Source organism: Acomys minous (genome assembly GCF_964271855.1).
Source record: "Acomys minous genome assembly, chromosome: 14".
NCBI classification, from domain to species: domain Eukaryota; kingdom Metazoa; phylum Chordata; class Mammalia; order Rodentia; family Muridae; genus Acomys; species Acomys minous.
In genome coordinates this window covers 33,803,507-33,818,802 of record NC_140496.1, presented here as the reverse complement: position 1 = coordinate 33,818,802, position 15,296 = coordinate 33,803,507, and the positions used below count along the sequence as shown (strand labels likewise).

General features: G+C 41.3%; 1 protein-coding gene across 1 annotated transcript; it reads left to right on the top strand.

Moving 5' to 3' along the window:
• Window positions 1–14,907, top strand: LOC311583840 (uncharacterized protein). The gene is made up of 5 exons (XM_084757758.1): window positions 1–109; window positions 11,593–11,719; window positions 11,929–11,980; window positions 12,220–12,348; window positions 13,429–14,907. Exons 1-5 carry the CDS (start codon window positions 107–109, stop codon window positions 14,444–14,446), a joined length of 1,329 nt encoding a protein of 442 aa, XP_084613884.1. The 5' UTR covers window positions 1–106; the 3' UTR covers window positions 14,447–14,907.
• The last annotated feature ends 389 nt before the right edge of the window (window positions 14,908–15,296 follow it).

Sequence of the window (15,296 nt, the reverse complement as noted above, 5' to 3'; positions counted from 1 at the left end):
CAGATTCCACTCTGTAGCTGAGCGGGCTTTAATGCTTCGGTGTGATGTGCTGAGGGCAACTGCTGTGTGCTGTGAGGGGAGCTCCCGCTAAATTCGAAGCCGAGACATGGTGAGCACAGGGTCACTGCCCACAACCAGGAGGAGCAGAGAATTGAGCCCCAGGAGCTGATGCGGCAGGTCCTCCCTGGGGTGGTCCTAGTCACTCTTTGGACCAGACTGTGGCCTCTGAATTTGGACCGCTCATTGTGTTCTATTAGTTTGCATATATTGAGGAGTCATTGTCATTGGTTTCTATAGTCTTTATGTTAGCATGTGTACAGCCGGGCTGTACGCTGAAAAAGAAATCACGCCACGTGGCCGATCCATACTACAGGTTTTTTGTTTTTTGTTTTTTTTAGTTTTTTTGGTTTTTCGAGACAGGGTTTCTCTGTGTAGCCTTGGCTGTCCTGGACTCACTTTGTAGACCAGGCTGGCCTCGAACTCACAGCGATGCGCCTGCCTCTGCCTTCCGAGTGCTGGGATTAAAGGCGTGCGCCACCACGCCAGGCTTCAGTTTTTTTTGTTTTTGTTTTGTTTTGTTTTGTTTTGTTTTGTTTTTTTTTTTTTTAATGGGGAAGGGAAAACAGAGACAGTCTTTGGAGACTGACTAGAGAAGGAAATGGTTGGGGGATGGGAGGAATTCCCTCTACAAGCTTACTTAGCGCATGCGCAGAAAGTGCATGCTCATGGCCTTGTGTACAAGTGTGTGTGGAGGGAGTGGGAGGAATTTCCTTTACAGGTCTACCTTGCTCTTGTGCAGAAAGTGCACACGCATGCACACAAGGTGCCCACGTGCTTTAATAGACCTGAATCCTGCCTGCTGGTGGTGGCTTGTTTCAGAAGACATGCTTCCTGGGCGGCTTTGTATTTTCCGTTTTCCCATGGTCATCAGTGTCTCTAGGGGTGGCTCCATTGCTGCCTGTTTACTAACACTGCATTTCTTCTTTTTTCTTTTTTTTTTCTGTTTCTGAGACAGAGTTTCTCTGGTTAGCGCTGGCTGTCCTGGACTCACTTTGTAGATCAGGCTGGCCTGGAGCTCACAGAGATCCTCCTGCCTCTGCCCCCCAGAGTGCTGGAATTGCAGGCGTGCACCACCACACCCTGCACACTGCTATCCTCACCCTTTTTTCATTCTGTGGAGAGTTGTTCAGTTTCCATGAGTTTCTAAGCTTTCTCTTGTGTCTGTTGGTGATGTTTTTTCTGAAAGGACCCGTTTCTTGTTAAGAGTGAAATACTGAAGTCTCCCACTATTAGTGCATGAAGGTCTGTCGTGATTTAAGCCTCAGTTTCTTTTACAGTGTTGGGTGCTCTGGTGTTGGGACATAGATGTTAAGAATTTAAAAGGTATCATAGTCACTTTTTTTGATGAATACGTACTGTCCTTCGCCATCTCAACGAATTTTGGTTTGAAGTGTATTTTTTAGATATTAAAGTGGCCATACTAGCTTGTTTTTAGATCCATTTGCTCAGAATCTCTTTTTGCTGCTCTTTGCCTTGAGGCAATGTCTGTCCTTGCTGTTGAACTGTATTTGTTGTAGGCAGTAGAAGGATGGATTCTGTTTTAGCATCCATTCTGGAAGCCGGTGTCTTTTTATTGGTAAGTTGAGGTCATTGACCTTGACAGATATCAATGAAAAATTATTATTAATTCCTGATGTTTTGTTGTTGTTGTTGGTGGTGGTGGTGGTTGTGGTGTGTTAGTGTGTATATATATACGTGTATGTCGCAAGTGTATGGCATGTATGTACACCTTCTGTTCTTTTGGTTTTGCTCATGTGAGGTTATTTATGTCCTGTGTCTTCATGGGTGTAGTTAACCTCCTTGAGTTGGAATTTTCCTTCTAGCACCTTGTGTAAGGCTATATTTGTAAATAAATATTGTTAAAATGTGACTTTATCAGAGAATATCGCATTTTATCCATTTATGGTGATTGAAACTTTTCTTGTATAGTAACCCGGGTTGACATCTGTAGTTTCTTAAAGCCTGCAGCACATGTGTCCAAGCCCTTCTGCTTTTAGAGTCTGCATTGAGAGACAAATGCAATTCTAATAAGTCAGCCTGTATATGTTACTTGGTTGTTGTGTTTTAATTTCTGTTGCAGCTTTTCTTATTCTTTCTCATGGCTAGTGTTTTTATTACTATGTGGCAAGGGGACTTTCTTTTCCAGACCAATCTATTTGTTATTTTGCATGCTTCTTGTGCCTTGATAGACATCTTCTTTAAGTTAGGAAATTTTTCTTTTTATAGATTTGTTGAAACTATTTTCTGGACCTCTGAGGTGGTATTTTTCTCCTTCCTCTATTGCAGTTAGTCATAGTTTTGGTCTTCTCATAAGATCCCAGAGTCCCCAGATGTTTTGTGCCAGGCAACTTAGGTTTTATCCTTTTGTTTTTCTTCTGATGTATCCATTTTTTTCTGTTGTATCATCAATGCCTGAGGTTCTCCCTTTCATATACAATCTGTGAGGAAATCTTGCCACTGTAGTTCCTTGTTGTAGTCCTAAAACTTTCATTTCCAGGATTCCCCCATTTTCAGCTTTCTTTATTGTTTCTATTTCCATTTTTAGATTTTTGAACTGTTTTATGTCTTCATTCAAGCGTTGTTTAGTGTATCTTGGCTTTATTTAAGGGGCGTATTGGGTTTCTCCAGTTGTTTGATGGTGCTTTCTGGGTCTCTCCAAGGGATGTATATTCATTTCCTTTAAGGACCTCTATGAAGGTTTTTTTCTAGTGCCTTCAGCTATGTTGGGATATTCAGGACCTGCTGTGATAGGATAGCTTGTCCTTGTTGGTGACATAATTCCTGGCTGTTATTGATTATGCTCCTATGCTGGTATCTAGGAGTCTGGGTTTGACGTGATTATTGGTGTAGGTGTTAATTTCTGGGTTTGTCTTGTAGAGGTGGGAGTATTGTTTTCAGGTTTCTGTTTCCTCCCTGGGTATTCTGAGAGTGTCTTGGCAGACAGGAGGATAGGTCATAGAGGATTTGCTTGCCAAAATTTCAGAGTCCTCCGATGGTCCAACATGATATCTAGACATTTAGAACAGCTGTTGAGGCTTTGATTGACAAAGTTCCAAGGATCTCTGGCTGATCACTACTGTACCTAAATATTATTTATGGTCCAAGTGTAAAGCTGTTTGGAAATCTGCTATGTCTCCTAAAACTGTTTTTTCTCTTTATTCCTCGGCCCTAGCAATTTCATACAGGGAAAACTTTTTCCCACAGAGAATGTTGAAAGGGCATCTTGTCAAAGTCTTGAGACAATGATAGAGTTTTTTGCTCTGACTGTGAGCACCCAAGCAGAACCTGCAGGAAAGAAAGTTAAGACCTTGACATAACAGTACCTGGCTAGATACTGTTACCTGTAGAAATATTTGTTTAGAATATGCTTTGAGAGCCCTAGAAGGGGGCTTGGGTCATCATGCTTTACAGATATTTTACGACAGAGGACCCCTTGGCAGTTAGCCTAGGCTTGGATAGCACAGCTGTTGGTCTGAGACTGGAAGTAGGTCAACTTTTTCCTTCGATAATATTTAGCTCAAGGTATGATGGTGCTATGAGTATCTTGTAAACACATTGGCTGTAGCCTGGGGAAATGTATGATTAGACTTTCCTGTGTATTTAAAAAATAAATATCAGGTCATGCTACCCATTGCTTGAAAATTGATTGATTTTTGTTGTAGTTTACAGAACTTTTGAATTTCTTTGTTACCCTGTTGATTTTTGATCACCCTAGTGATTGTAAATGATGGGGAAAATCATGATGTAATCTGTAACAACAAATTAATTGAACTTCATTTCAATAGAATTCTGGGGTTGGCCCAAGAGAAGGCAAGCAAGTAAGAGACATGAGAAAGTAAGCTAGAGTGAGTGGGGAACAGTGGATAGATAGGGAATGGCAAGAGGGATAGGTAGATGGGTAACAGCAAGAAAGAAGATAGTTAGCAGGACAGCAAGCAAGCAAGGTGAGAGAAGTCAGACAGACAGCAAAGGAGACAGAGACAGATAGAGAGGCAGAAGAAAAGTTCTCCTGGGCTTCAAGACCTTCAGCTTCTACCGCTTATGCCTGAGTATTTCCTTTTCCTCCGTTCCTCACCATCTCAACAACTAGTTCCTCTAGCTAGTTGTTCAAACAACGCTTGGTTTCCCTTAAGCAAACTTCCTGCTCAGTTCTCCCTACTGCAGATCTACCTCTCTTCTCTCCTATATGCAGTTCCTGGGGTTGGTCTTGGGGAATGTCTGTGGATTAACAAGGCCTCAGAGTGTGCTGAACATAAACATAGTTTGTGGTCAAGCTGACCTGCTACAGAGACTTTTCCCAGCACTGAAGGCACAAACACTTTTCCTAGAGTAGGAACATTATTTGTAATTAGTAGTTCTTGGTGAGCCTGACCCTGTCCAGGGAATTCTCCCAGGACCAGGGTAGAGGTCTGTGTGCTAAGAAGGAAGTCTAGCTGCTTGTAACAAAATGGAGTTTGACTGTTCTTTTTTTAAAAATTTTTTTATTATTAATTTATTCATATTACATCTCGATTGTTAACCCTTCCCTTGTTTCCTCCTATTCCTCCCTCCCTCCCACTGACCCCCTTCTCCCCTCCCCTATGTCTGTGATTGAGGGAGACCTCCTCCCCCTATATATGCTCTTAGAATATCGAGTCTCTTTTTGGTAACTTGCTATCATTCCTTTGGGTGCCGCCAGGCCTCCCCATCCAGGGGACGTGGTCAGAAATGGGCCACCAGAGTTCATGTGAGAGTCAGATCTCACTCTGCACTCAACGGTAGAGAATGTCCTGTTCGTCGGCTAGGTCTTGGTAGGGGTTCGAAGTTTACTGCCTATATTCTCCTTGGCTGGTGCCTTAGTTTGAGGAGGTCCCCAGGACCCAGATCTGCCTGTCATAAAGTTCTTCTTGTAGATTTCCAGGACCCTGTGGATCCTACTATTTCCCCATTCTTCCATGCTACTCTCACCTAAAGTCTCAATAGGATGTCCTCTCCTCTGACCCACTTTCCTGGTAAGTAAGGTTTTTCATGGGACGTATCCTTGGACTAGTGTCTTGATATAAGTGAGTATATACCGTTTGTCTCTTTTTGCTTCTGGGTGAACTCACTCATTATGATAATTTCTAGATCAATCCATTTGTCCACAAATTTCGGGAATTCCTTGTTTTTAATAGCTGAGTTGTATTCCATAGTGTAAATGTACCACAGTTTCTTTATCCATTCTTCTACTGAGAGACACTTAGGCTGTTTCCATGTTCTGGCTATTATGTATAAAGCAGCTATGAACATGGTTGAGCATATGTCCCTGTTGTGTGGTAGGGCATTTTCTGGGTATATTCCAAGGAGTCGGATAGCTGGGTCTTGAGGAAGCCCTATTCCTATTTTTCTGAGAAAGCGCCAGATAGCTTTCCAGCCCAGGCCTTAATGTCAGCAATTAATAAATGGGACCTCATGAGGCTGAGAAGCTTCTGTAAGGCAGGATACACTGTCAGTAGAACAAAGCGACAGCCTACAGACTGGGAAAAGATCTTCAACAACCCTGCATCTGACAAAGGTCTAATATCCAAAATATATAAAGAACTCAAGAAATTAAACACCACAAAGCCAAACATGCAATTGTTAAATGGGGCTTGGAACTTAACAGAGAATTCTCAACAGAGGGATATCAAATGGCTGAGAAACACTTAAAGAAATGCTCATCCTCGTTAGTCATCAGAGAAACGCAGAGCATAACAACACTGATTCCATCTTACACCCATCAGAATGGCTAAGATCAAAAACTCAGATGACGCTGGGCATGGTGGCGCACGCCTTTAATCCCAGCACTTGGGAGGCAGAGGCAGGTGGATCACTGTGAGTTCGAGGCCAGCCTGGTCTACAAAGTGAGTCCAGGACAGCCAAGGCTACACAGAGAAACCCTGTCTTGAAAAACAAAAAAACAAACAAAAAAAAAAAGCTCAGATGACACCACTTGTTGGCGAGGATGTGGAGAGAGAGGAACACTCCTTTGTTGCTGGTGGGAATGCAAACTAGTACAACCACTTTGGAAAGTTATCTGGCGCTTTCTCAGAGTATGACTGCTCTTAATGGGGTCTCTTCAGGTGAGCTTATTCAGCAGTAAGACTCAGGAAACATAATTGGCCTAGGTTAACAAACAGAGTGAGGAAGCCTCACAATTGCATCTGGGGAATCACTGTTCCTTTGCACCTTCAGCTATCTTTGTCTTCTGAAGATTTATTATGTTATGTTATGAGTTCCTTGAGTTTTTGTTGGGATGAAGAATTCCTGTGGGGAAACAGTTTTAGTTTTCTCTTCTTGATCTTAGAGCCTCCCCTTTCTTCTTTTTGTGGCACATCTGTGTTTGCTAGATTTTGAAATAATCAATGTTTGCTTTATTGGTAGTAAAATTGATATGGTTAACACGTTTTTGAGGAGGTTAAACACTTTCTGATATATTATTGCTGTATGTCCTAATTGGCTTCATTTCTCAACATTTCAGTGCCTACACTCATAGGTTGAAGGGGTGCCGCCACCAGTATGGCTGGTTGCTCTGTCAGTCAACAATTGTATTGATTCATGAACACAATTGATGTGGGGAGGCTCTTCCAATGAGAATGGCAATGTCCCTAAGCAAGTGGGTGTGGGCTGGATAAGGGAGCTGGCTGAGCATGGGACAGTGGCCAAGCAAGAGAGGAAGCGAGGACGCCATGTTTGCCCATAGTTATTTACTTCATTTCTTTTTGCATGAGTTTGTATCCTAAGCTCCCGAAACAATGGGCTGTGATTGGACAGAACCATCCCCAAAACTCGTTTGTTACATGCATTGCTTTAGGTTAGAGGATTCAATCACAGCAGCAGAGTAGCAACTTATTTTTTAAAAAAGTGGTACACAAATAGTGATGCTGCTGCCGGATAGAACGTGGTGATGGTCTCTTTTGGGGGAATATGGAAAGCATCAGGACTTGAGCTGGCAAAAGGCATAGAAATGTGTTTACAGAGTTTAAGCAGCTGTTCTTGTAGGACGTGGAAGATCAGGAGTGTTGAGAGCAATACAGACAGAGGAAGTCCAGGTCATAGGTTTTCAGTAGAAAATAGACTCCATAATTAAGTAGCTAGTAGTCATTTGTGTGATATTTTGGTCCAAATTTTTTCTTAATCTTCTCCTAACCTGAGAAATTGAGTAGGGCAGAATTTTTAAATAATGGGCTGATTTCCTAGATGGAATATTGACTTTTGGGGGGAGTGTTACTAGTGGCTCATTAAGGACCACAAGGTAAAAAAGTAACAAATGGTGTAGAAATAAACACAAAGTCTGTGGTTTGTAGGGAAAAAACAGCCGTAGGTAGTATCAGATGCAGTCCAATGCTGAAACAGAGGCAGGAACTTTCAAGGAGGTGGTCACCATTTCAGAGCAGGCCCTTGCTCTGGATTGGAAGCCTAAGAAGATGCCCTAAGGGTGACACTTGATCCTCTTAAGTCTTGAATTAAAGGAAGGGTAGGCCACATTATTTCTAGTTCCAGGAAGGAACTTCCTACAAAACCTGCTTTAACTGCGGTCCAAGCAAGCTATGAGCCATCCCAATATAGAAGCCCAATTGACAGCACCACCCACCCATGCTATACTGTTCCTGGAAGGAAGAGGCTTCTTCCCCTGTGGTTTCAGTTCAGCACTATTCCTGCTCTCTATTTCCAGAGTCATAGCCCCAGTGAGGAGACTGTGAGAGTTCATTGCCTGAAGGCATAAGGATAAAAAAAAGCCTGGGTTGTATTTGGAGACCACAAGATGTTGAGTTAACTGAGGTATGAGAAGTCAGCCATGGAGAGATGCATGTAGGGAGTGGAAGTAACCAATCTGAGAGATGCGTGAGAAGTTTCAGGGGTAGGGACATCTAATTGAAGCCACATGTATCTGAGACAGAGCTAGAGGATTTGTTTTTGCCTTCTATCATGGTTTCTCGCCTTGGTCCTATCTTCCCTCACTAAGCACACATTCCTCTCTTTTGAATGGGTAGGGCTATCCTATGCTAGTGAAGATTAGAAAGTTATAGCTTGTTTTCTGAATTGACAAGATGTGGCCATCAAGAGATTGTCTTGAGAGTCAGAAGAGACTTTGGACATTTGAACAGTGTCCAGGCTGTTGCAGACTATTCAGATCATTGAAGTTGACTAAATGCATTTTCATCATGGGATGACCATGAGCCCAAGGTGACAAGAGTCCGATGGAATAAAAACACAAACACTCCCAGAAAGGATGATGTCTTTGCACACTTGTTTGTGATTTGTGGGTTTTGGGAGGAGCTTATGGAAGTTTTTGTAGTAGGACCCTCTCTAGATTCCTTATTGGGGATGTGACTTGAGTGTCTGTGGACTCACCCCACTTCCTGTCTTTGTGTCTACTGTGTTGTGGTTGAAACTTATTAGTTTCCTTCTCAAACCCTCAACATTGTAGACTCTATTTCAAAATGTCATAAAATACAGGAGATGCATTTGCTGTTCAGTGCTAAGCTATTTTGCTAGCTGAATGTTGTTCTAATGTTAGTTTTGTTGTTTTTGTTTTTTAAGACAAAGTTCCTCCATATATCTGGCTGCCTTGAAAGTAGTGATGTAGAGCAGGCAGGCCTCCAGCTTAGAGGTCCACCTGACTCTGTCTCCAGAGTGCTGGGATTAGATGTAGGCCAACTTTGCTGGCTTTTTGTTTTGTTTTCATTTTATATTAGTGGCTGATGTGCCTGGAACGTAGGGTCTTGTACTTGTCAAGCATATGCTGTTGTGCTGACCTTCATCCATGTCTTGGATATTGAAATTTGGCAGATTGTATATATTCTCTTTCTCAGGATGGCATGTATTCCTGACATTAATACTCCCTGAGCCTTCTGAGTTTTTAGATTGCAGGTATGTGGCATTCTTCCTACATTTTGTGTTTGTCTTGAATTTTTTTTGACTGAATATGAGTCTTTGCCTATGAGCATGATTATGCAATGCAGGCTTTGATCTTTTTAAAGCCTGCTTTAGAGCTGGAGGGATGGCTCAGTGGTTAAGAGCACCACCTGCTCTTCTAAAAGTGCCGTGTGAAATTTACAGCCCCACAGGTTGGCTCACAACCATCTGTAATGTGATGTAATGCTCGCTTCTGTCCTGCAGGTGTACCTTCAGGCAGAACACTGTATTCATAATAATAAATTAATAATTTTTTTAAAATCCTACTTTATTTGGGGCTCATTAATGCCTCTCTCACCCTTTCAAACAGCAACTCACATTAGGAGAGAAAAGGGCTGATAGGGACTATGGAGGTCACCTTCTTACACTCAGTTCCTTGGAGGGAGGTTCCACTCTTTGTTATCAGGATTCCAGCTGATGCCTTAAACATAAAACCCAGAGTTCAGCAAACGTGAGTGCAATGGCAACAGCAGAAGCCTGGAAGGGTTCCCAGGACTGTATCTCTCTAAGAGCATCTCAAAGCAGGAGCAACTCTGAGCAGCCAGGCAATATAAAGCGATGCAAAAGGAATTGATCTTTCGTATTTGGACTATATTTACTCTCCCATAGTCCATACAGGATGTTCTTCAAATGGCAAAGAACATTTCCCCACATAAGGCAGTTCTTTTTCTAATAGACAAACAGCAAACACCCTCACTCAAGGCAGTTTCACATCCCACACTTGGGATCAAAACCAAAACATGTTTACAGTGCACCCCATGTGCCGGGACTTCACAGTAGTCAGTAGGTGGTCTCAAACTCGTGAACTTGGAATAATGGGTAGTTGTGAGCAGCCATGTAAGTAGTGGCCATTGAAGCTAATTATTTGCAAGATCATCAAGATCTCTGAACTGCTGAGACATCTCTCCTGCCCCTGTTACTCATTTAATACCAACCCTTGCAGCCAGGTGTGGTGGAGCACACCTTTAGTCCCAGCCCTCAAGGAGGCAGAGGCAGGTGGATTGCTGTGAGTTTGAGGCCAGCCTGGTCTAAAAAGGAAGAATAGGACAGTCAAGGCTACACAGAAAATACCTGTCTTGGGAAAAAAAAGGAACAAAACCGAAATCAACATTTATATTGCTAATATTTTCATCTTGTTGTGTTTGGGGTGGAAGCCAAGAAAACTCATTTTAGATAGAGCAACTGAAAATGAACCCTTTATTTCCTGAGCACAGGGAGGTGGCCACATTGGGATCTGAACTGCATCCTTGAACAGAGACTGTACAATATTTTTATAGGATGGGAACAAAAAGCTGTAGGAAGAGGAGCCAGAACATTGTCCAATATATTTTGACTCAAGGGCTGAGCCAGGAAGTTTCCATCAATCAGGATAGGAGTGGCCTCTGGACCTGGGAACATGAGCCTGATTGGCCCTGCCAACAAGATAGAGAAGTTGTCCTTGAGTACCAGGCTTGGTCAGGATGTAGGCAGAAGCTATAGTAGAGAGGGAACACATGGGAAGGGAAGTGAGCTTTCTCTTAAAGGCTGTGCTCATAATTTAGCAATTTTTTTTTTGTTTTTTTGAGACAGTTTCTCTGTGTAGTCTTGGCTGTCCTGGACTTGCTTTGTAGGCTAGGCTGGCCTCGAACTCACAGCAATCAGCCTGGCTCTGCTTCCCGAGTGCTGGGATTAAAGGCTTGTGCCACCATGCCTGGCAATGTGGCAATTTTTATCTTAAATGTTTGGGCCAAGAAACATTTTTCTTGTAACTAGGGGAATCTACAGTAGGGGGTTTCCAAGAGAATGCGGGCGGCATGGAGATGCTCTAGGCCTCTCATCCTTATGGTTAGAGTCTGAAAACAAAATGAGCGTACTGAGAATTAGTTTCTTTGGCTGGTTCCCAAAAATCTGTCCATATGTAACATGTATTTCCTGTTAGTAAGATCTTATCAATGTTACAGTTTAAGCTGGGCACTTCAGGAATCTTTAAGATGAAAACAGAACTAGAGTGAGTGTGCAATTCTTTGTAGGAACTTCAGTAAAGTCTTCTGGGATCTTTCTGTTTCATTCATTGATTTTTGTAGATGGGTCAAGGTCTTAATAACTACCTCTGTGTGTCCCTGAGCTCATGGGACAGACATGGCATAGACCAGTCTGTCATCAAACTAAATGAGATGACCCTGCCTCTGCCTCCTGAGTACTCTTATTAAAGGGATGAGCCAGTACAACCAGCTTGTCCTTTTTTTGTTTTGTTTTGTTTTTGTCTTCAGTAATTGTTCATGCAGTTTCTCTGATGTGGGCGCAGTACTGTTGGTGATTCTCATGTCTCTCTGTCTCTCTCTTGTCTCTCTCTGTTTCTCTCTGTCTCTCTCTCTCTCTTTTTTTATGTGTTAATTGGCATTTCTCTTGAAAGGCTATATCCTATTTAAAGAGTTCAGAAATGATAGAGGAGAATCTTATTCACTTTCCTAGGTGACCTAAGTCGCCTAACATGACTTGGTGAGTACATTAGAGCTTCTGTGTCAGGAAATAAGTGGAAGATGCCCAGAATTATATGAATTCTATGTCAGAGAATTATACATTTCCAGTGTGCTCACTATCATGCTTCCTGTGGTACACATGTTTGGGACATTTTAGGGTGCAGTGAACTTGGATGATGTGCATGTGAACATCACTCGGGAAGAGTGGGCTTTGCTGGATCCTTCCCAGAAGAATCTCTACAAAGATGTGATGCTGGACACCTATTGGAATCTCACCACTATAGGTAAGACTGTGACAAAAGTTTTGTTTTCAATTTTTAAAATCCAGGGCAAGTGTTTCTTTGCTATTGATGCTGTTTTGTAATTTGAATTGAAACTGAGGAGGGATGAGGTGATTAAGTCAGGCATGGTTGTCAGATTCACTGAAGGGAGTATCGTAAGTTTGACCTAATTTCCAAAGATATATCATATATTTTCTGGTATTATGTTTTAGGATACAATTGGGAAAACCACACTATTGAAGAACATTGTCAAAGATCTGGAAGGTATGAAAGGTAAATCTCATGTGCAAGCTGATATGAATATGCCTCCCAAGAAATTTTAACACGTCCTGCATATTTTAAAGGAAAGCACTGCTTTATATGGATTGGGGTGAATACATTCCCACAAAACCATGTTCATCAGCATCTTTGTTTTGTTGTTGTTGTTGTAGTTTTTGAAATGCTCTATTAATGTCAAACAGCATAGTGTGGAGATGAATACTAGTGTCCTCATGTCTTCACAGTATACTCATCGCCAACATCACAAGTCATCCTAACTCTTTTCCTTGTGTGAACAGTGGAGGGGATATGACGGGAAACAGCAGAGACAATTCAAGAGCATCTGAAGTTACGCATTACCCTGGAAACTGCAGGTACGAAGGCAGCATAGATGGTAACTCAAGTTGAACAACACTGTGTAGGGTTTTTTTTTTAATGTTTTTTATTTTTTAATTTTTGGTTTTTTGAAAGAGGGTTTCTCTGTGTATCCTTGGCTGTCCTAGACTCACTTTGTAGACCAAGCTAGCCTGGAACTCACAGCACTCTGCCTGCCTCTGCCTCCCAAGTGCTGGGATTAAAGGTGTGTGCCACCACACCTGGCTCCCTTAGTGTCATAGCATGTTATATGTGTAGCATGTATCTCAATGTGCACAGAAGGTACACCTATGGGATAAGCGATAAGTATATGTTCAACACTTTCTAATAAGCACATAGTCCATAGTAAAGCAGTTTAGTGAGGGGACAGTTTGTGAGAGTCAAGAAGGTTGTTGTGGAGAAACCTTAATCCCTACACCACACGTCTATGAGGAACAAACATCAAAGTGTGTGACTGCAATGTGGAGCCCTTTCACTTGTTATTCTTTTTTTAATAGCTATATCTTATGTCACAATGGATACAGGCCATGTGAGCACAGCGATATTGAAAGAAGCACTGTACCTCTGTGGCCCAGAACAAACAGAAGCTATGTAGTAGTCCCCACTTTTGAGTAGACATTCTGAATGTGATACAAGTTTTCAGTTCACTGGTTTTCCAACTTCCTTGGAACCATCCAGAGACTCACGATGCAGCACATCCCTATGAGTATTAGGAATGTGGAGATTCTTTTTGTTCTGGTTCACCTTGTAAATGTATGACTCACACCTTAGGGAATTTTATGAATGGAATCAGTGTGGTAAAGCTCTGAGTTCTTCTTATTTTCTTTAAGTATATGAAAACCTCTAGGATAAGGATTCTACAAACGTGAACCATGTAATAAATGCTCTTACCATCACAGTCATCTTCAAAGTCTCAAAACGACCCACAAAGAAGGGGAGCACCATAAATGTAAACAAAGTGATAAGATCTGATTCCTTTTTATCATTAGATCAGACTGTAAAATTAATTCATAGAGAAAAACTGATTCATCAGTGTAATGATTGTGATAAATTTTCACATGTGCCAATTATCTTTGCAGGAACAAGAGAAATCAAATCGGAGAAAAAGCCTTTGCATATCACAGTCATCCTAAAAGACTTGAAAAAGTTGATACTGGAGAGAAACTCTATGAATGTACCCAGTGTGATAAAGCCTTTACACGTCACAATAGTCTCCAAATGCATAAAAGAACACACAGTGGAGAGAAGCCCTATGAATGTAAACAATGTGGTAAAGCCTTTGCACAGCATAGTAATCTCCAAACACATAAAAGAACACACAGTGGAGAGAAACCCTATGAATGTAAGCAATGTGGTAAAGCCTTTCCCCAACACAATCATCTTAAAAATCATGAAAGAACACATACTGGGGAGAAACTCTATGAATGTAAGCAATGTGGTAAAGCCTTTGCACAGCACATTCATCTTCAAAGTCATGAAAGAACACATACTGGAGAGAAACCCTATGAATGTAAGCAATGTGGTAAAGCTTTTGCACATCACGGTACTCTCCGAATACATAAAAGAACACACAGTGGAGAGAAACCCTATGAATGTAAGCAATGTGGTAAAGCCTTTGCATACCACAATAGTCTCCAAATCCATAAGAGAACACATACTGGAGAAAAACCCTATGTGTGTAAGCAGTGCGCTAAAGCCTTTGCACAGTTGAGTCATCTTCAAAATCATGAAAGAACACATACTGGAGAGAAACTCTATGAATGTAAGCTATGTGAGAAAGCCTTTGCACAGCGTAGTCATCTTCAAATTCATAAAAGAACACACACTGGAGAAAAACTCTATGAATGTAACCAGTGTGGTAAAGTCTTTGCATACCACAATAGTCTCCAAATTCATAAGAGAACACATACTGGAGAGAAACCCTATCAATGTAACCAATGTGGTAAAGCCTTTGTATGTTACAGTCATCTCCAAGTACATAAAAGAACACACACTGGAGAGAAACCCTATCAATGTAACCAATGTGGTAAAGCCTTTGCACATCTAAGTAACCTCCAAATACATAAAAGAACACACAGTAGAGAGAAACCCTATTAATGAAGCAATGTGATAAAGCCTTAGCACAGCACCATTATCTTCGGAGTTATATAAGAACACATACTGGAGAGATACCCTATGAATGGAAGCAATGTGGTAAAGCCTTTGCACAGTACCGTTATCTTCAAAGGTATAAAATAACACACACTGGAGAGAAACTCTATGAATATAACCAATGTGGTAAAGCCTTTTTGTATCACACTGATCGTCAAAGGCACGAGAGAAAACATACTGGAAAGAAATCCCATGAATCTAACCAATGTGATAAGGACTTGGCACATCATAATAATCTCCAAATACATTTTGAAAACTGATGTGGTCAATTCAGAAAAGTCTCAGATCATTACATTTAAAAAGCATATTAAGATACTTGATTGTGTAGGTATGTCTTTCATTGTATATAGGTCTTATAATTCATAAACATATGCCCTGTATCTCAAAATAAAAATATTTGTAATATATTTTATGTCGTGCATAGTAAGGATTGTGTTTGAATTATTATAAACAAGACTGTGTTAAAAGACCATGATGACCTTGTATATTTAGTACTATGAATGGATTGGTTGGTATTTGGTGTTGTACAGCTCACATGTTTACACTCTCAGTGCCCTAATTCCTCTGGCGGAATTACTTTCTTAAAGTGACCCTTTATTTTGTAAAGTAATCTGTTGGTGGTACATTTTTCTCTGTTGCTTCTAGCCAAGAGCTTTCAGTCCAGCAGTCAGCATTAATGTTGTTGCCATCCTGCTGTAAATAATGAGTTCATCATCAGCTCTGCACTGCTTCTGTCTGTCTTAATGCTGGCATTAAGATCATAGCCTCTTTTCCCCACTAGTGCAGGCTTTGAAAA